We start from the raw sequence: 21,877 nt of genomic DNA on the forward strand, positions 1-21,877 counted from the left end.
CGAGTGAAGGGAGAGGTTCACAGAGACTATTTGAAGAACCAAAGGGCCCAAACAGACACACCAAAATAAAGCTGCTTAGGGTCACTTTGGAAATATGCTGTTTAAATGACACACACATCTGAAGAGGCCAGAAGCTGCACCAAAGCTGCGCTCCAGTCCTTAGGACTAGAGCGTGGCTTTAGCATGGCTTCCGGCCTCTTAGGATGCATGCATCATTTAAACAGCATACCTCCGAAGTGACCCAAAGCAGCTTTAGTTCGGCCTGTGTGTTTGGGCCCAAACTTTAAAAAAAACCCACTGTTCTGTCTCCTAATTAAGACTGTGCTCATTTGTAATATGTTAGAACTTTTTCCCACTTAGATTGATTTTGCATTTACTTTGTGATGTCCTAGTATCTTTATAATGTTTGTGTTTCCAAATGTTGCATGTGTTTGCACTCATATACTGTTTTGATATGTATATGTACACATGTACTCAAGACTTGAAAGTGCTACTTTTGCAGCATCTCTTGATGAACAATGGCTGATTGATTGACTTCTCAGTTATGTAACTTTATCATCTTCTTTGGGTTTTGGCCTTTTAAGGTGTCTTACTCATGGAACTCAATGGTGCTTTCACTTTATCAGATCCTCAATTATAGTTGTTATTGTGCTTCGCTACTGAATATGTTTATACACAGTTTTGACACATCAGGCAACCACAGTTTAAATTTTAAATACAAGTCACTTATTTTAATAGGTATGTCATTTAGCTGCTTCCTAGAAAAAGAACTTTCACAGAAAGCATTGTCATACCAATATGTCTGCCTTGTTTTAAATGAAATTTGACTGTAGATGAGAATGTGCAAAGTAGATCTAAGCAGATAGCATGTTTACATATAACTTAATTCTGAATTGAACAAGATTATTTTTGTCAGGAAAAATGTTCCAAAATTCCTGAAATACTTAGAAATCTTTTGTGACATACACATCACTGTACAAATCCAGATTTAGATTTAATTGTAGTTTATGGATTTTGGAGACACTGTACATACTGTTAGCATGATGACTGGTTGAACTGTCTTGTAAAATTTTAATTTATTACATATTTGGTGAATTAAGTTGTATTCCAACTATCCTTCTTTTCCTCCTTGTCTCTTTTGTTTTTTAGGTAATGGCTCTCAAGCACTGTAGGGAAAGTCTGTTTAAAAATCTACTGAACAGTCCATTTGCACTGAATGGAAAATGTGTCTCTGTGAATGTAACATAAATTGTAACCATACCACTTTCATTGTGTGTGGCATTGTGAAAATATAAATGTATTTGCATATTTTACTGTATCCTGTACATTTCATACAGTCATGACTGTCCCAAGGAACAACCGATTTTTAAAAAATAAATTTTATAAATTTAGTTGGTATTATGTTGAGTTTTTAAAAAGTACATCCTGAACAGTTCGATTCACCAATAATGATTGGACAGCGTCCCCTACACTCCTCAGTTTATAAATACATTTTCATAATAGCAGTATTAGACCAAATGATAGGGAGGTTAAAATCTGCAGGAGAAGTTAGTATAATGTAATTGGGTAGAAATTCTGTGCACACTACTAATTTGTGAGTAAGGCCTGTTAACTTCCTGGTCACTTCTGAACAAGATTGTGTATTTAAAAATGAAATACAATCGCCTCTCCGTTTTCTCAGGGATCCGTTCCAGACTCACCCACCCCCCTTGAGAAAAGGAAAAATAGCCAATATTCCAGCCCCATTGGCTTGAATGGCAGGCAGCACACACCCTATTTTGTCCCTCTTGGTTTGCCCCCCACAAATGGGAGAAGGATGTGGATTTCAAGTTTGCCAAAATGGAGGGGCGACTGTATACTGTATAAGATTGAGCTGAAGATGTTGTTGGACTACAATTCCTGGCAGCCTTAGCCAACATGGACAATTACGAGGGACTATAGGACTTGCAGAAAGCCAGTGTGTTGTAGTAATGTGAGCATAAAACTATGACTTTCAGAACCAGGATCCGAATCTCCATTCTGCCTTGGAAGCCTACTGGATGACTTTGGGCAAGTCACACTCTCTCAGTCTCAGAGGAATGCAAGGTCAAACTCCCTCTGAGGAATTCATGTCAAGAAAACCCCATGATAGGCTTGTTTTAGGGTTGCCTCAAGTTGGAAACAACTTGAAGTCACACAACAACATCTGAAGATTCTTCAAGTTGCTCACTTTTACCTATTTTGGATGCCATAGACTATTTAATATTCCAGGAATACCGTGTTTCAGTGTACTACGTTTTTCAGAGTCTGCAGATGAGATAAATATATATCACATTTTATGTGAGCAAAAGGATCACAGTTAGGGATGTCAGTTCAGGAAGTACCAACCACAATTGCTCACAGCTTGTCATTCAAATATAAACACAAACATACATAGAGAGAAGATATGTTCCCTTTTGGAAGTCAAAGAAATCTTAACTAAAGTGTTTGTTTCCAGATCAAGGTGAAATGAGTGGTATGTTCTTTCTAAATTTGATTTTCCTGTACCTTCTTCTGAAATATAGCCTACAACGCCTGGTATTTGTTGGCTATTTCCCATCTAGGTAACCAGGGTTCACCCTGATTAGCTACCAAGATTGGGGGGGGGGCAGAATCTCATGCCCTGTGTGTGTGGATGTACACCAGGGGTAGGCAACCTTTTTGAGCCAGGGGCCGGGTTGCTGTCCCTCAGACAACTGGAGGGCCAAAGCCAAAAAATAAATAATTAAATAATTTTTAAAAAAATTAAATAAATAAACCGGGACAAATGTAGGACAACATTTTCAAATGGAGGGCACATTTTTTTAAAAATGGAGGACACGCAAAAAAAATTGCTGATTTTTTAAAAGATGTTAATATCAATGCATGTTTCGGAGGCTTCTATAGACAATTGCCCCCCCTTACCTGCCACTTGCCCCCTTGCCCGCCTCCTCCTGATAGGCCAAAGGCCCCACACCCTCACGCGAGAGGCCAAAGGCTCCGGCGGCAATCGGCGGCAAGACCGGGCTGGGGCCAGTCCCAAGGCCTTGCTGGGCCGCATCCGGCCCGCGGGCCGCAGGTTGCCTACCCCTGATGTACACACTCACACAAACACATACATGCATACAGTCAGAGTCTGCAAGTTACAGCCAGAAATCATTACACCTTGCAAATTGTAGCAAGCTGATGCTCCCCTAATTTCATTGGAGCTTTGCACCGAGCCCATTCCTCTCGCCTGCATCTGAGACTTCCTAAAATGAGAAATGGTAACTGGGATCAAGTAGATGGGGAGGAAAAAGCAGCCCAAAGCTGCTTTTTCAGAGAACACAGTTATTCCCCACTAACCGCACCACCCGCTCCCAAGGCAGCTGGCGTGTACATGTCATGACTGAATGGTGCAGCATCAAGCTGTGCCCTTGGGTACTTTTAAAAAACTTTTTCTCCACCATCCCTGTGCACCGTCACAGGTACAAGCTGCTGGCGACTGCCATCCCATTGAATGGCCATCACTTTGAACCTCCGTATAGCAGCATGTGCAGCCCTCCACTGGGACAGGGCATTGGAGCAGAGCTATGGCCATGAAGACACTAGCAAGGTACAGTCATGCCCTGCCCTCACCCCATGTCCCCAATTGGATTGTCTGGTTTGCTGATGTTGTGTTGATATCCATTAGAGTTGTCACATTTTTGCATCTTTCCATTACTGCCTCCACCTCTGGGGTACGGTGGCTCTGTCCTTTTTAAATGTGCACCTGAATCGGTGCATTTATATGCAGGGGTTAAGACAGATCACTCCTTTAGAACCGCTCAGGCATTAGTGAGTTTATAAGCAGGGTTGAAAGTGCGCACCTTCCAGGATGGAATGGAAAAATTCAGTTTCTTTTTAGTCCAGCTTCCCCCCCCCCCCCCCCACACACACACTCACACCCCAATCCCTTACAGTGGCTAGGGGACATTCAATGTGCCAAATGGGTAAAATTAAACTTAGCATCATAATTTTATCTCTTCATTACCAATACCTTTATACATACACACACACTGTTCATATAACCAAGACATGGTAGGTAACACACTGTATACACACAGCATGGAGGCTGACTTCTAGCTTCTGTGTTGTCATTTTTGAAGCAGGACAAAAAAATTTTATTTCATTGAGATCTTTCATAGTTGAGTGATCAGCTATGACACTCAAAGGAATGTCTTTTTTTTGAGACAGAAATGCTTTATTAAATATGCTTGGCTACAGCTTTTAAATTAACTGATGGCCAGGTAGAAAGGTCAAATGAAATTTTACATTTCCTATGATGTTCACGTCATTTGTGAAGAGGTATGCTCTTCCCAAAGTGCATTATTACCTCTCAAACTATCATTTTTTACATATTCACATTTGAGATTGATGTTTCCCTACTATTTTAATCTTTCTCACAGCGTTTGATCATTATTAATCTGAAGCAATAGGAGGTGATAATTAAAAGTGCTTTTGTAATTTTGGCATGGAGTTTTTAAACAAGTTCTCAAAGCAGTTTCAGCAACCATGAAAAATGTGCCAGTGGATTCTGCTGCTTCAGGAAAAGACCCGAAGATAGGATCCCAGTAGCTAAATCAAAACTGTAATCACAACAAAAACAGCAAAACAGTATCCTAACCTGAGGATTTTTAGAACCGTTTGGCTGAAACATTTTTCTGTTCATTTAAATCCATGTACCTCTGTGGAGAGCTTTGGTATACAGAACAATTATAAAGTAATTTGCTGAATACAGAGATATCGAATAACAAGATAGGGAAAGACATGGCACAGGCAGCTGTCTGGTCAATGTCTAGTGAATCACCTAGTGCAAGCAAAGTACAATAAAATCCAAAAACCACACAGCAGTGATACCTTTACTGGCCAACTAAAATGAACAAAATACATAATGCAAGCTTTCGATGGTCCGTTTGCTTCTTCATCAGGCAAAAGTGTTAAAAATCAAACAGGAGAAAGAAAGGGGAAAAAATGACAATTTAGCAGTTACTGTAAACCACAGGTACTATGCCTCATTCCTTCTGACAGCTGCTGTGTCAGCATCAGCCACAGGTTGCAATAGGTGGCTTTCAGACCATAACCTGTGTTGCTTCTCTGCAGCTAGGAAACAGGACTCAACACAGCTGTGGGTAAGTGACTTCTCCCCTTATACCCATTCCCAGTTTAAAGATCATAAGAGACTTAGGAGAATTCAGAGATACAGTCTTGTTAGTCTGTAGAATCAGTATGTAGAGAGATCTTGTAGCACCTTTGAGACTAAATGAAAGAAAGAAGTTGGCAGCATGAGCTTTCGTAGACTTCAGTCTACTTCCTTAGATGAATATAGTAAGACTTAGTAGTAAATAGAACCCATGCATTCTATGCCGACTTAATGAAAAAAGACAAAGATGTTTATAAATGGCCATGATTTATATTAGTGTAAAACAGAAACTCCTTGTTTGAAGCAGTGTACTTTCAATGGCATCAGAATCACGATGCCACCATTACAAAGTTGATGAGCTTTATTGTTATTAAGATTTATTTATAGAGCACTGTAGAGTTTGCACAGTGTTTTACATAGTAAGGATCAAATAAAATCAGGAAAAGAATAAAAAAAACCTTGCCAAGCAGCATACAATCTAAAACAACAAAATTACATGATTAAAATATCTCTAAAATAATACTAACTAGTAGACAATAAAGACAAAGTTTTACAAAGGCTTTACTGGATGCCTGGCTGCTGTGGGATCAGAATACTGAGCTAGGATGAAACTGGGATGCATGCATCTACCTGGGAAAATAATACAGTTTGTTAGCACTTTAACAGTCATGGCTCCATCCTACAGACTCCTGGAATTTGTAGTTTGGTGAGGCACCAGCACTCTTTAGCAGAAAAGGCTAAAGGCATTGTAAAACTACAAATCCCAGGATACCATAGGGTGGAGGTACAGTACTTAAAGTGGGGTCAAGCTGTATTATTCTAGTGTAGATACACCCTTGGTTTGTCCCACCAAGACAGTTCTTATATTTAGGCAAGAACATATAGCCAAAAATACACAGAGAAACACACCAGTCATGCTTTAATCATGAAGGTTCTTAGAGTATAACTCTTTCAAAGATTAAAATGTCTGGAACCTTTGAGGTTCTTATATTAAAAAACAAAGGAAACCATGGCCATCTCAAGACAGGCCAGCCTTAACAGACTTGACATGGATGTAATACTTGCAGCAGTTTACGACAAGTTTATTTGCACAGGACAGAGGCAACTTGGATCTCAAAGGAACTTTCTTTTTGTGTTGCTAATGGAATTTAATTTTTATTTCATGGGCTTTTCAGCTCTTTATCTAGGAGTGCCCACATAATGGCCTTTGCCTACATAAATATCTCCCCAAACCATCTTAACTGAGAACAACAATAACAACATCTTAACACAATGTAAACCTGTAACTGTTGGAAGATTTTTGCATTCTCTTTCCCCCTCCTTAGACGGATAGGGATTTCCTGCATGCAAACTCTCCTCTCTTTCTCTCTCTCATTCAAACTATGTGACTTACGTCATTCCCCTTTGGGACTAACAGAAATTATCTCAAAGATTTTCTACTGAACAGTTAGTCTTCCTGCTCTCTCAACTTCCTTTGGAAAGATGGGCGAGTTACAAACGGCCCTCAAGGGGCCGTTTTCCCGCCACCGCCATTTGCTGCGTAGGGAAGCCCCAGCGGCCAGACCGCGAGCTTCCCCGCGCAGCGAAAAAGGAGCACCGAAATGGCACTCCTTTTCGAAATGCAGAAGTGGCGCCGCGAGGGGCGGAGCACACCCTCGCGGTGTCACTTCCGCCGTGACATGTCTGGACGCACAGCGTCCAAGACGTCAAAATGGCGGCGCCCATGTGGATGGGCGCTGCCATTTACTACGTGCTCCGCGCGTACTGGGAGGAAGGGCCATGAGGAAGGTAAGAACCTTCCTAACCCTAATACGGCCCTTCCTAACCCTAGTAGGCGCGGAGCGTGTACTTTATGGCGGTTTGTAACCCGCCATGGTGAGATAAATATTTCTGTTACCTGAACTATTCACTAGCTAGATTAGGATATAGCTTTTATGTAAATATCGATTAAAGCCATTAGTAAATTTTTGGAGATTATCACATTAAGGACAGGGCGTCACTGTCCCATCCCTGTCCCATATTTCCTGCCCGATCGCAGAAACGACTTTCACAAATAAGTCGCACTTGACCTGGCAGGGAAGTGCGAGTGAAAGTGACCATGCAAATCACTTTCACTCACGAGTATGCTGAAATGTGAGAAACTGATTGCACAAACCACTTTCACATGAAAGTGGGCTGAAAAGTGCTTTCAGCCATCATTTCCAGTCTATTGTAATAATGGAAGAACTTGTTATTACAATGACAGCTGAAAGCGGTTTTAGCTGAAGCCTGGTAGTGCTTTTCAGCCCACTTTCAGGGACGGGACAAGGACGAGGGAGCGATCCCGTCCCTAGCCCATCCCTGGGTGAAAAACTCCCTTTGTTTTAAACTACAAACTACCTATTTGTTTTTGAAGTTTATCGCACCGGGTTCTCGGCCCGGCCCAGTAGGAAACGGAAATGAGTGGGGGACGGATTTTACCGCACACACCCGTCCCTCACTCGTTCCGTTCCCCCTCTCTTCCCTGCCCCTTCCGTTCCAGAGGGGACGCTTTTTGAGAACTGTTCAGAACAGTTCTCAAAAATTTCCCCCTCTGGAACGGATTAAGAACGGAAGAGAGGGGGAACGGAACGAATGAGGGACAGATGCGTGCGGTAAAATCCGTCCCCCACTCGTTCCGCACTCATCCCCACTCCTTCCGTTCCGTTCTCAGAACGCGTGGAAGGAACGCAGTGCGATAAAGCTCTTTGTTTTTTGGAGTCAGTCTCAGTTCTTAGGAAAGTATAGTTAGACAAAGACACATTTCTGCTCCCCTGCTAATTTAAAGCTAGAACCGAACAGGCTTGGCTTTGACGTTTTTGATATTCAATATTTTTGTTTCCTTAGCAAAGACTGAAGCCTTAAGAAACTTAAAATACCCTACAGTAACTCAGGTCCAAAACACACTGCAGAAATAATCCAGTTTGAGACTACTTGAACTGCCCTGGCTCAATGCTAAAGATTTCTGGGAACTGTAGTTTTGTGAGACATTTAGCCGCCTTTGGCCCTGTACAGACCGGTCTGAAAGGCCGACCTGGGAGTGGAGTCAGGGTGCCACATCCACATGATGCACACCCTGACTCTGCCCTTCAGGGTGCCGTGATACTGCATGTCACTCCACATGGTACGCGGCATCATGGTGCTCCTCTGGCAGTGCGTCTCAATGACGCAGCACCAAAGGAGTGCCATATAGCTGCAGTGCAGCGTCTATTGCACCCTTCCCAGGGTGCAAAAAGGAGCTGCTTTTTTTGGCTCCTTTTTGTGTTCTGGAAAGGCAGGATCAGGGCCGTGGCGTACAGTTGCCACAGCCCTGATTTTTAACACCTTTGCCTGATGAAGATGCTAGTGGAGCTCTGATAGCTCACAGCATGTATCTGTGCATTTTGGTTGTCCCCATATTTTAAATTGGAATTTTGTAATTGTGCTGGCCAAATGGCTGTAATAAAGTTTGTTGTTGTTGTTGTCCCCATAAAGGTATTGTTGGGTTTGTGTAGTTTGCTACAGTAATACACTCCAAGTTTATTATATTAGTACTAGATTCACTTCAAGCTTGCAGAGTCGAGTTGAATTTTTGAAATGACCTCTGGATAGTGCCAGATTTTCAAATCTTCACTGATGTTTCTGAAAGATCCTTTTCTCCATCATGTACCACACTCTGTAAATAGTGCTTTCTACTGTCATTACAGTGGAGGCATCCATTTTGCTCACACTATCATGTTTGGAAAAAGCATTACCATATGGAGTGACTGGTGCTGTATTTGGAGTTACACTACCCTCTACAGGTATTAGCGCAAACTACAAACTAGTGTTACTAAAACTAGTGAATGGTATGTTATTCAGTGTTTTTGAGATATAAAAACAAACAAAAATTATGTTAAACACTGGCATTTTCCCAATCCATTTGGGTTTTTCTGGCGATAGAGAATTTAGGAAGGACGTAAGAAGGGATCAACATCTTTTGTTCAAAAACTCTTTAGTTATCGGTTTCCAGTACTTGCAGAAACTGGAAAACATCACCTTTCGCTTAAAGTTTAGGCACACCATTTGCACACCATTTTTTACTTCAGGATCACCCCGCATTAAATTCCATCACACCCTGTGATCAAAAATGTATTCAAGTATTTTGCCAGGAGATGTTGTTCCAGTAAAATTTTGCAACCATTCCTCCCTTAAATCATTTCTTAGATTGTACGCCATAGGAAGGTTAACTCTTTTATATTTATTGTTTTTATGTACAGCGCTGTGTAAATCTACAGCGCTATATAAATTATTAATAATAATAATAATAATAAAGAGCGTTAAGAATCACCTCCTTGTGTTAGACAAAAAAGTCTTTTTCTTTGGGCCATTAGCCAATGTTTTTAGGAACATCCTTTCCTCGCTGGCTCTTCCCCAAACATTCAAGAACTATATGAAGATTCCATTGCATTACCCAAGTGGCTTATTTACACAATTCAATAAAGCGTTGTATGAGACATATATACCTTCTCCATATATATATATATATATATATATATATACACACACAATATATATATATACACACACACACACACACACACAGAGATACATATACATACACACATATGCATATGTACAGTATAAATATATACAGACTACTCCCTCTACGCACAAACACACACACACACGGGGTGATGAGCATGGCAATCATTTTCATTCATATATTCTAGTTAATTTGTCCGTAGAATATTAATAACTGAGTTAACAGCAATAGCAAATCTAATAGTCGTTTTATGAGCAATCTGGGCCTATGTATGTTTATTTAGAAATAAATACAGTGGATTCAGAGTAATTTCCTCCTAGGAAAATTGACATAGGAATCTTATTTTATCTTTTCATGTCCTTCCTGGCAGCTGCAAGGCTGCAATATTGTAATTATGTAAAGGTTGAGCCTCCCTTATCTGAAAGTGTTTTGGATTTAGGTTTTTATAGGATTTCGGAATATTTGTATATGCATAGCGAGGGGTCCTGGTGATGGGGGTGACCAGACACTCTCCTTATCCAGGACATGTCAACATTTCAATCTTCTGTCCAGGAGGAATTTCAAAATGTTCTCCATTTTGAGCATGACCAAGAAGCATTAATTTACATTTATATTAGTGTTTTCAGATTTTATTTGATCTTGTCCCACTTTTTTCTCGCTTGAATGTCCGACATTTTGCAGTGTGTTGTCCTCTGTGGTTAGGACATCTGGTTGCCCTGGATGGGACCCAAGTATTGACTACATTGGACTAGGCCTCTGCAGACCAGGGTTCGAATGGTGGCTTGGCTATGGAAACCCACAAGGTGACCTTGAGTGAGTCACACTCTCTCAGCCTCAGAGGATGGCATGGCAAACCCCCTCTGATGAAGAAACTTGCCAAGATCGGTTTGCTTTAAGCAAACTTGAAGGCACACAACAACAAAAAATATTTCCTATGTATGGTAAAAGCCAACCAGGAAGAGGAGGAGGAAGAGGCAGGCAAACAACAGTTCTACCCAACAGTGGAGACTAGCAGTTTGCTTCAATTTTGATACTATTCCTTCTCTCATCTATTTATGTTTTTATTCATTCATTCATGTATAAGAATTCAGAAACTATTCATCCCAAGGCCTTATACACATGGCCTGAAGGTAATGTGAGACACAATATTTATTAATTTTGTGGCTGGAACAAAGTTTGTCTACTTCAGAAAAGGAAAGCTGTCACTCTCTCAGGTTGCATCCACACTGCATAAATAATCCATTTTGAGCCTGCTTTAACCGCCATGGGTCAGGGCTATGGAACTCTGAGAATGGTAGTTTGTTGAGGCAGGAGGGCAAAGCTCCCAGAATTCCATAGGCTTGAGCCATGGCTGTTAAAGTTTTGGTGCCTTAACAAACTACCATTCCCAGAATCCCATAGCTTTGACCCATGGCCATTAAAGCTCTGATGTCTTAACAAACCATTCCCAGAATTCCATAGCCTTGACCCATGGCAGTTAAAACTCTGGTGCCTCAACAAATTACAGTTCACAGAATTCCATAGACTTGAGCCATGGCAGTTAAACCTCTGGTGCCTTAACAAACTACAATTCCCAGAATCCCATAGCATTGAGCCATGGCAGTTAAAACGGGCTGAAAGCGGATTATTTATGCAGTGAGGACGCAACGTCAATCCCCCCCCCCCCCGTGTACAATTTCGGGGTGTTTCAGCTTTGAGAACTAGGGATAAAAGGGAGGCTTGTTTATACACTTTTTATGCTTGTTTATAGGCTTGTTTATACACTTGACATTGAACAGCCTCCTTCACAGAACTGTACAAAGTCTTTGAACTCCTTTTCTGAGGTAAAGAGAACTGGAGCCAGAGAAGCCCCGCCCCCTCGCCCGCTATTGGCTCAGCCCTAGGAGGAGCAGCAACGGCAGCACAAGCCCCGCCCCCTCCCAGCGCCTCGCGCCACCCTCTGCCCTGCTCGCGCCTCTTCTCTTCCGCGTTCCCGTGATGCTCTGGGGCCGCCGAAAACCTTGAGCCGAGGTGGGACTGTGCCTCAGGGAGATCATGGCAAGGTAGGGAGGACTCTACGGGTCCCGAGAGGGGTCAGGCGGAGGCGACGGCGAAAGGGCGGGGCGAGCGGGCTGAGGCGCCATTTTTAAACAGCCCAGGTAACCATGGATCGGTGAGGGATTGAGAGTTACGGGTTAATTGATTCTCACGCGAACCCCGTGACTCGTGTCGGGGCTGGAGGCTTCCCAGCCTGGAGGAGCTCAGCCCTGCCCTTGGCTTTGCGTAGATGCTCCTTTGTGAGTCAGCGGGTGCCGCGGGTTGGCTGGCTCTGGAAGAGGAGAGCTGGGTTCGAATCCTGGTTTGGCCACGGAAACCCACGAGTGACACTCTCTCAGCCTCAGAGGGTGATGGAAAGCCCCATGACACTCGCACAGGAGCCCTCCATTTCAGCCTTCTGCCTGGGAGGAATTCTAAAATAGCCTCCATTTGGAGCATGGCGAAGAAGCATTAAGATATATATATGTGTGTGTGTGTGTGAATGTGCATATATATATACGTGTGTGTATTAATGAAGATCCATATTATATATAAGTGAAGAAGTATTATGATATATATATTATTGAAAAAGCATATATATATATATGTATGTATGTATTCGTTAAGAAGCATTAAGATATATATATGTGTGTGTGTGTGTATGTGTGAAGAAGCATTGAGATATAGATATAAGTGAAGAAGCATTCAAATATATATATTAGTAAAAAGTATTAAGATATATATAGATATATATAAGTGAAGAAGCATTAACATATATATATATATAAGTGAAGCATTTAGATATATATATGTATATATATTAGTGAAGAAGCATTAAGATACATATAGTGAAGGAACATTAAGAGATAGATGTATATATATTAGTGAAGAAGCATTAAGAGATATGTATATATCTATATATCTATATATTAGTGACTTTTTAAAGGTTTTGTTTCGTCATGCCCTCCCTTTCTTCTTGTCCGTTTTCCCATTGTGGAGCATGACTAAGAAACATGAACGTACATTTATTGTATGAGTGTGGTTTTAGATATTATGTGGCCACGTCCTACATGTTATTAATGTATTTTAAGCATTTTAATCTTTTTTTAACTACTTGACTTTATCATTGAATTTGTTTTAATTATAGTAGTAATTTTATTTTAATAGACGATATATTTTTTAACTGTATGGTGTTTTTTAATGTTATAAGCCGCCCTGAGTCCCAACCTTGGCAGAAGGGCTGGATATAAATGGATATATTGGTTTTTGAATGTCCTCCATTTGGAGCATGACTAAGAAGCAGGAATTTATATGAGTCTCTTCAGTTTATTGCCATAAATTGGGAATGACTTGAAGATCAACAACACACAGGCATGTTGTTGTTGTTGTTGCTACTGTGTGCCTTCAAGTCTTTTCTGACTTGCGGCGACCCTATCATGGGGTTTTCTTGGCAAGATTTCTTCAGAGGTGGGTTTGCCATTGCCATCTTCTGAGGCTGAGAGAGTGTGACTCACCCAAGGTCACCCAGTGGGTTTCCATAGCTGAACCAGGATTTGAACCCAGGTCTTAAAAGAGTCATAGTCAGGATGACAGGTGTCATAAGACAAAGGAGGACAAGGTTTTGTTCTTGGTAAAGGAGGACGTCTGGTCACCTGACTTGTAGTCCCAACACTCAAACCACTATTTTGTTTGTTTTTTCACCTTTACTTTTCACAAGGAGCACAGAGTGTTACGAATGCCCTTCAGTCTACGTTCTCACAACAGCCCTGTGGGGTAGGCTTAGGCAAAGAGAGACGAGAGGGATCCTACAAGTGAGCTTTGGGATCTGCTGCTTGATTTCTGTTCTCCCTGATCATAGCCAGACACTTTATTCCCTGCTCCACACCAGCTCTGCTTATCATGTTTCTGAAAGTCCTTCCATCATGATAATTCTGCCTCCCTTTCATTGAACTATACTCTTTTTTATATGCATTAATCTGTTTTACTTTCCAGTAAGTTTTGCGGTTGTTGATTATATTCTCTTTGACATTTGTGTGAAAAACATGCCAACTAAGGATGCTAGGGAGGTTGACTGGATTAACGTAGGCGGCTGCAGAAATGAAGCAGTTTGACACCACTTAATTCTTGGATTTGTAGTTTGGGTGAGGCAGCAGAGCTCTTAAAGGAAAGGCTAAATAGTTCACAAAACTACAAATCCCAGAATTCCATAGCATTGAGTCATGGCAGTTAAAGTGGCATCAGACTGCTATATTTCTGCAGTGCAGACACACCCTTGGAGTGTTGACAAATGTCAGGTGACTTTTCTAAGGGGCGTAATCTGTATGCTGACACTTTTGTGACAAACAAAGCCGTACAATGAGCAGTAAGCATAAAGTCAGTCTCTTGTCCTTAATGCTAATTCTACACAATTTTAACAACTAATCTCATATTTCACCTTTCCCTCCCAAGGACCTCAAGGTGGCATACATGACTCTCCTCCATTTTTATCCACACAACAGCTTTTTGAGGTAGGTTCAACTGAAAGGTTGCCACTGAACAAAAGCCACCTGGTGAATTTCATTGCTGTGTGTTTGCAGCCTGCCCTCCCAGACCTGGCCAACACAAACCACTGGTGGGCAGCCAATTTGGAAGTGTCAGACAGGAATCTTCTTCCCAACCCACTTCGACTGAATTAATTATTTGACCTTTCCCCATGAGCTAGATGCTATAAGGGGGTCCAATCATACTCCTCATATTGTCCAAAGCACTAGTGGAAAATGCTACCTTTGCTGTGATCCAGCTTCACTTTCCAACCTTTGCCTTCATTGTACAGGGTGACCAAGGTACTTCAGGAGATGCCTGAGTTCTGATCTCCATTGATTGCACTCCATTCCCCTTTCTACATAGGGAAAGGGTGGACCACAAGCTTGGCTAAAGGGTCCTGCTTCACCTCCCTTCTGAGCAGGTGACACTTTGAGGAAGGAATTGTGTGACTCACAAACCTCTGCACATTGGATCGGGGAACCCAATGGCTCTCTGAGGCAGGTTATAGGGAGCATATAAGTACCTTGTTGAAACAGCTCCACAAGCTGCTGTTCCATTTCTGGGCTTATTTCAAAGTGCTGGTTATGACTTTAAAGCCCTAGAACAGGGATTCCCAACCTTATTGACTCACAGAGCCCTTTTTAGAAACAATTTCTGTGGTTGAGCTCCTAAGAGGCCTACCCTATGTCTTACAAATTAATGGTATTTAGGAGTAGTGTTACTTTTTGTTTCTCGTTCTTTAATTTCATTCAATTTTTATTTCTTTCATTTTCTTGGAGTGGCCACGGAGCACTGGGGAGTGCATGCAGAGCCCTAAGGGCTCATCGGAGCAAAGTTTGGGAACTGCTGCTCCAGAGGGTTTGGATTTAGACTGTCTGCAAGACAGTGGGCCCATACAGACAGGCCAAAATAAAGCTGCTTCGGGTCACATTGGAAGTATGTTGTTTAAATGATGCATGCATCCTAAGAGTCTGGAAGCTGCACCAAAGCGTGGCTTTGACGTGGCTTCCAGACTCTTAGGACGCATGCATCATTTAAACAGCATACCTCCAATGTGACCTGAAGCAGCTTTATTTTGGCCTGTCTGTATGGGGCCAGTATTTTCCTGTATGAGCCTGCCTTAGCTTTAAGATCTGTGGGGGAGAGCTTTCTCTCCTACCCATCACCATTACAGTCATGGTTGATGAGGACACAGATGAGGGTTTTCTTGGTGGTTCCTCCCAAATTGTGGGACTCCTTTCCCTGAGATGCTGATTGGTCCCCTAATCAGGGAAGTATTTGATTTTTTTGAGTTTTAGTATGTTGCAACAGAAGGAGATCTTAATGGGAGGTATTGTGTTTCTATTTTATAACATTTTAAATGTTTTTAAAAGCTGTTTTAATTGTGCTTTATTTTTTGCACTAAGAGTTTTTTAGTTGTGCTTTTAAACGGTTGTACCTACACCGCTTTGAGTCCCATGCTGGGATTAAGGCAGGATATAAATTAAATAAATTCCCTTGTACTACACTACAGCATGCTAGAATATTTTTAATTCTAAACTGCAGTCATATGTGTGCTCATCTGGGAATAAAGCCAACATAGTAAAATATGGCTTACTTCTTAGCTGCTATATATACTGTATAAAATTCATGCTACTTCAGATTTATTTCAAAGATGTGGGGTGGAGAACATTCCAAAATGCAACATTTCCTCAAATACCATGCTTCTGGTGCTATATTTTTCTCTGGAAAATTTTCTACATCTTACACCCACACGCTTATCCACAGTTGTCTAGGAGCCTGTTGTATTGCAATCAGTCTTTCATTGAAACAGAATGTTCAACTAGTTGTACTGAAATCAGATTTTTCTCAACTTGAAATGGAACTGAGTGGGTGAAGCTTGAAGGCATTACTTCGGCAAAAGCAAGCTAAATTTGGGGAGAAATTTTCTATTCTGCTTCTTCAAAAAGCAAAACAAACCCCCACACCACTGATTTATTGAAGCGTAGGCTTTCACTGACAAACCCTCACTTTTTGTTGAAGGAGTGTATGAACGCTTATGCTATATTCAATGTGTTAGACTTGGAGGAGCCAGGAAAAGTTTTTTGTAAGCTGTTATTCCGATGTAGTATGTTTGCTGGTCGTCTTTGCAATTACTTACATTTATAGGAATGAACATTCTTATGGTGGCATGCAGGTACAAATAGTTTTGCTATATTTAATCTTTGTATATTTCTTAAGGAAAATTGTCCCCTGGTCAGGATTGAACTGTTTGGTTGATTGTCAGTTTGATTGTTGTAAAGCAAATTTCAGGGATTAATGCCATTATGGAGAATGACGTATGTCCTAGAACTCTGTTGTAAAGTGAATCCAAAATGATTTCTGCTCTGCCACTGATGTTATTTCCACCGATATTTAAAAAAACAGATTATTAGACAGTACCTTATGGGAATATGTATCTATATTTATAGATAGGTTTTCAAATAAAGTACTGTCTAATAATCTTTATTTTCAAAATCTACATTTTTTCTGTTTTTGAACATTAATTTACAGTACACTATGTGTGTAAAGTGAAATATTAAGTTGAAAATTATACTTAAAATTGACATCAACATATTATCTTAATGAATATCTCCGAAGTGTGTTAGAATGTATGGTGTTTCACTCTGGAAAGAAATTGAACTAAAGCTGTTTATGTTGGGGGGGGGTGTAATAACAAAGAATATGGTGCAATAAGAAAGAAGATGGCCTAATACAGTTGTTAGTCCCAACCAAAGAAAATTTATTGAATCAGTGAAGTTTGTGTAAGTATTCCCATTTGTTCATTAAATGGTGCTACTCTGGTTGTGATTAACAACTGGATTAGGGGAATTGCCCTTACTTCCAATTAGGTGGAGCGCTTTATAAATAAAGGTTAATAATAATAATAATAACATGAAGCAATGACTACCCAGAAAATCTCTACTGTAAAGGATATTTGCATGAGAAAATTGGCTCCTGGGGCATGCAAACTATCATTCTAGTACTAGAATTTCTATGAAACAACCATGGAGGAATGGTTCTGGAAAGGTCTAGAAAAATGTTTTTCATATAACTAATTAAAAAGTAGTTATAAAAGCAATTTAAAAACCAGTAATCACATTAAAGAAAATGATTTATGAGGATCCAATATGTATTTTAGGAATTTTCCCACATTTTGTTGCAGTCAAATATTTTAAATATTCTTAACGTTTTAGCTGCATACCTTCTGGATTTTTTTGCTGAACTGTCAGGTTTCTGACAACACTTAAGCCCCTAATTTAAGTGGACATGCTGAGAGCAGTAGGTGGCGGTGTTGTTTATTTGTTGAACAAAATGCCTGAATTTAAAAAAATGATTACTGACTAGATGTACTTTCTGCTTTTCAAGATAAAAGCCCTCACAAAATGGAAGACAGTTTGCTTTAAAACACGGCATGCAAGGAAAGTTTATATTTTGAGAAGATTTGAGGCCTTATTGCCTTTTAAAGTGATTCTTTTTGTTGCTCTAGGCAAGTTTAAGCATTTCAGGATGAAGGGAAAGATTTTTTTTTCCAATATAGTAAGCTGTAGCTCTCTGCTGCTTCTGTTGATAAGTTAGTTTCAGAGGTAGGAATGGTAAGGAACATGGCGGTTGCACTTATTAAATTGGATGCATTTTCATCCAGATGTGGGACAGTTTGACTGGCTTTCACACAGAGCTTCAAAATAAACATTGTCATAGAGGAACAGCTCTTTAGGACCCAAAGCCGTGGTACAGAAGGAAAGTTCAGGTAATAGAGAGTTATATTCAGTGCTCACAGGTTTATGTATTTTATTTAATGAGATGGTTTTGAGAATGACAACCAACTAAAAATATAATTGTAGCAAAGTTATAAGCTTTGACAAAGAAATTATAAAGTACTTCAGCACAGATAGAAAGAAGAATCTTTTTTAAACAAGGAATATATGAGCTACTAATTGGGTGCTTTTCTGTTTGTACAGGTAATTTGGCCTCTAGGGATGCCCACAGGAGAGAAAGCAGTCTCTATGACGGTGGTAGGCTTGTGCTGACAGCATTTTTTCCTGATTGTCATCTCATTATCATTCAGTCAGAATGGATACCTTGCCGAATGTCCTTTCTCCAGTGGGTGGAAATGCTGATGTTGCTGGCTCACAGACAGAAGTACAAAAATTGTTAATTGATGAAAGGATACGATGTGAACATCATAAAACTAATTACCAAACACTAAAAGCAGAACATACAAGGTATAGTATGGTTCTTTCTTTCTTTCTTTTTCACTTGGAGTAAAACCAAGAAAGATTTGCTTGTGCTGTTGTTAACTTTCAGTAATGAAACACCTTCAATACTGAAAGCATGATAGCTGTGTAAGTAAATTGGTTGCAGTAATTCTCAATATTATAAAAAGTGGTGTTTGGTTCACTGTGCCACTGTAAGCTTTTGGGCAATGATTTCCTATCACTTTTGCTTGGTGAAAACAGCCAGATTTATGTCCCAATTAGAGTGTACCCATTGAATGAACTGCGGTTTAAGTACTAACATCATTCAGCAGTTGATTTCAGTGGCCTGATCTAGCTGGCATTATAAATTGGATTAATGTATTTAAATATTATTTTTCTTGTTTTCTCACTTTGAAGATACAGTCAGCCCTCTATATCACAAATTCTTTATCCACAAATTCAACCATCTACAGTTTGAAAACATGTTTTTAAAAAATCCAAGTAGTAAAGCTTGATTTTGCCATTGTATATAAGTGACACCATTTTACTAGCCCATTGCAAATAATGAGTCTTGAGCATCCACAAATTTTGGTATCCACGGCATGACCTGGAACCAAACCCAAGTGGATACCAAGGGCCCACCCTACTTATTAGCAGGAAGAGAACAGTAAACTTGGAACTGAATGTTACCATGGTTAGTATTTCAATAATATCTCAGTTGCCATACTTTATCCATTTTGTTTCTCTTTCTTCTGTTATCTTCACTATGTTGATCTGTTGAGGACATGTCCTTGTCCCTGGGAACCCACCCTCTCTCATACTTTGCAAAGTACATGTGTACATAGTGCTATATAGATAAATAAGTACCCTGTAGATAGATGTGTTGTAGTAGAAAACACAACAAAATTTGTGTGGGTTTTTTTTTTGTTTGTTTTTTGGCAGGTTACTGGATGAATATACAAAATCACAAAATGAACTCAAACAACTGTTGCATGAAAAACAAACTGTTCATGAAAAATTTCAGTTTCTACTTGCTGAACTCCGAGAGGAACTATTGGGTAAAACTAGAGAAGTAGAGGAATTAAAGATGCAGGTAATTCTTTTGGGAATATCAGATTTCTGAATTAGTGTGTCATGCAAAAATCCCTTCATCCTGTAATTCTTTTGCATTAGTGTGTCGTACAATGTATATAATTCCACTTTATCCCCCATTTTGTCATATTCTATTGTGCCTTTACTTGTTATTAACATCTTCTTACTATCTAACAAACTGCTTAGGCTCATGCAGGAGTGTGGGTTTAGGCCAATACAAATTTGTCAAGTCGAAGACTTTCAGGGCCGGCATCCATTGTTTTTTGTGTGGTTTTCGGGCTATGTGGCCATGTTCTAGAAGAGTTTCTTCCTGACATTTCGCCAGCATCTGTGACTGGCATCTTCAGAGAAATCTGAAGATGCCAGCCACAGATCCTGGCAAAACGTCAGGAAGAAACTCTTCTAGAACATGGCCACATAGCCTGAAAACCCCACAAAAATCTACAAATGTGTCACTTTTTCTTCTTGGGCATAGAATTCCCACAGTATACTACAAACCTGTTTCAAATGGGCTTAGTCAAGATTTACTATTTATCATTAAGCATAGATTGCTATTTTAAAGCAAAGCTTAGTCCCATGGAACATGGGTCCTTGTTAATATAGGCTACAAGGAACTGTTGGTCCATGAGCTAATTTTCTCCAGTTTATATAAATTTCTCAATAAATGTGGAGAGAGATTAAATCAGATAAGAATTATATGCTTCCTAGAAAAGTGCTTCAGGGGTTCTAACACTAATGGTTGAATCCCTTTCTCTGCTCAAGTAGATAGTAGTTGTAATAGGCTATGCAAAAGAAATATTTGAGAAATATTTCTAGTTCTTGTTGGTCTTAATGCCAATTTAAATTATTGCATGCAGTCACCTTTTTTGAACATTAAAGAGGAATAGTATCAAATTCTTTGTAAATATTTTCTTAATTTTAACAAAGTTTATTACCCCACCTTTACATTTGAGGATATTGTAGTTATTTATCGTGTCCTTCTCCCCAGAAGGTCACAGCAGTTGTATTGTTCTCTCTTCCCTCTCACTATGATTTTATTCTATAATCTCCTGTGAGATAGAGTTGGATGACTGGCCCAAAGTTACTCAGTGTGTCTGAACAGGGATTTTGAATCTGAGTATCCTGCTTCTACTTCAACATGCTGATTCTCATTATTGATTTTTCTTCAAGCAGAAAGTTTGTGATGGGAATTGTTTAGTACAATCCATTTGTTCAAAAGTGAGCACCACTCGATTTAGCAAGACTTACTCCCATGAAAGTGTCTTTAGGATTGTAATCTTAGAAATGAAACACACAGACCGAATGAAGCAGCTTCTAGCTGCTTTGGAAGCATGCCGTTTAGTTGACATGTGCTTCCAAAATGTCTAGAAGCCACTCTCTGGTCCTTTGAACTAGAGCAAAAAAAGAGCCAGGATAAACCCACTCCTGATGGTGCTGATCAGCCCCGGGTGCTCAGCCTGCCTTGGGAGCAGGCCATGTGGATAGCTGGGTTCCGACCCACTTCTGGCCTGAACAGACTTGGGCTGCTCTTTTGTGCCCGTTTGCTCCTTCCCTTACTCAGTAACTTCCTTTTGCTCCAGTTAATTTACTCAGTAAGGAAAACCTTGTGTCTGGTCAGTGGTTCAAAGAAGGACTCTGTCTCCTTTGTTACTAAGAATGTGTGTAATGTAATGGTGGTAATGAAGTTTTTATTTAGTGATAGCAGGATACGCAGGGTAAGTGTCACCTGTTTTCAAATGCATATTTGTTGCAACTGCTGTTCAGTTACTTTGTATTTTTTTCCATTGATATGTAGGTAGTAACTCCACAGAAGCTTGAATTATTGAAAGCACAACTACAACAAGACTTAGAAACACCTATGAGAGAGCGCTTTCGAAAGCTGGATGACGTAAGCAGAAAATAAATGACAGAAAATCTGTCCAGACTTTCAGTGTAATGATTTGTTTAAAAACCCTAAACATGAGTTCTTCAGCTCTTCCTCACATGAATTGTTTTTGTGATTTGTTAACTGCCGTTTTAATTTGTCAGTATTTTCTTTGAAATGTAGTGTGTAAATGGAACACAGTATTCTGTGCTGGCATGTTATTATATATAGTGTTGTTGGTGCTTGTTTCTGTACTGATACAGTGATTCCTGTGGGCTGAAACAAGGGGTTCAGCCTAGTATCCTATGTTGTTAGCTTTTATTTCATAGGAGTTAGAAAAGCTGGGGCAAATCTGCATTAAGAGAAGGGATAGACTTTTTTTGACACGTGAGTTCAGGTAGTCCAGCTATAACCCATTCAACTGCAGCCACAGGCTTCTCAATGTGGTGCTAGAGCAGTAGCCATGTAAAGTATTGGGCCATTTA

At 40.1% G+C, this 21,877-nt stretch overlaps 1 protein-coding gene across 7 annotated transcripts in view; it reads left to right on the forward strand.

Annotated features, from left to right (window-relative positions):
• The first annotated feature begins 10,787 nt into the window (after positions 1 to 10,787).
• The window catches only part of CEP83 (centrosomal protein 83), a 31,734-nt gene continuing 20,644 nt past the window's right edge, over positions 10,788 to 21,877 (forward strand). For 2 of the 7 annotated variants that reach the window (XM_089523956.1, XM_089523963.1), the window contains exons 1-5: positions 11,613 to 11,722; positions 14,145 to 14,203; positions 18,200 to 18,463; positions 19,379 to 19,529; positions 21,324 to 21,416. In XM_089523956.1, the coding sequence (XP_089380082.1) occupies positions 18,312 to 18,463; positions 19,379 to 19,529; positions 21,324 to 21,416 (396 nt within the window). In that variant the 5' untranslated portion in view covers positions 11,613 to 11,722; positions 14,145 to 14,203; positions 18,200 to 18,311. Of the gene's footprint in view, positions 10,811 to 11,612; positions 11,723 to 11,794; positions 11,819 to 14,144; positions 14,204 to 16,380; positions 16,396 to 18,199; positions 18,464 to 19,378; positions 19,530 to 21,323; positions 21,417 to 21,877 lie in introns of those variants that run through there. The other 5 variants (XM_089523957.1, XM_089523959.1, XM_089523961.1 and 2 more) reach the window with 5 other exon arrangements.

This window comes from Sceloporus occidentalis, unplaced genomic scaffold, assembly GCF_023333645.1.
Source record: "Sceloporus occidentalis isolate IW3139 unplaced genomic scaffold, rSceOcc1.0.p SCAF_5, whole genome shotgun sequence".
NCBI lineage: Eukaryota > Metazoa > Chordata > Lepidosauria > Squamata > Phrynosomatidae > Sceloporus > Sceloporus occidentalis.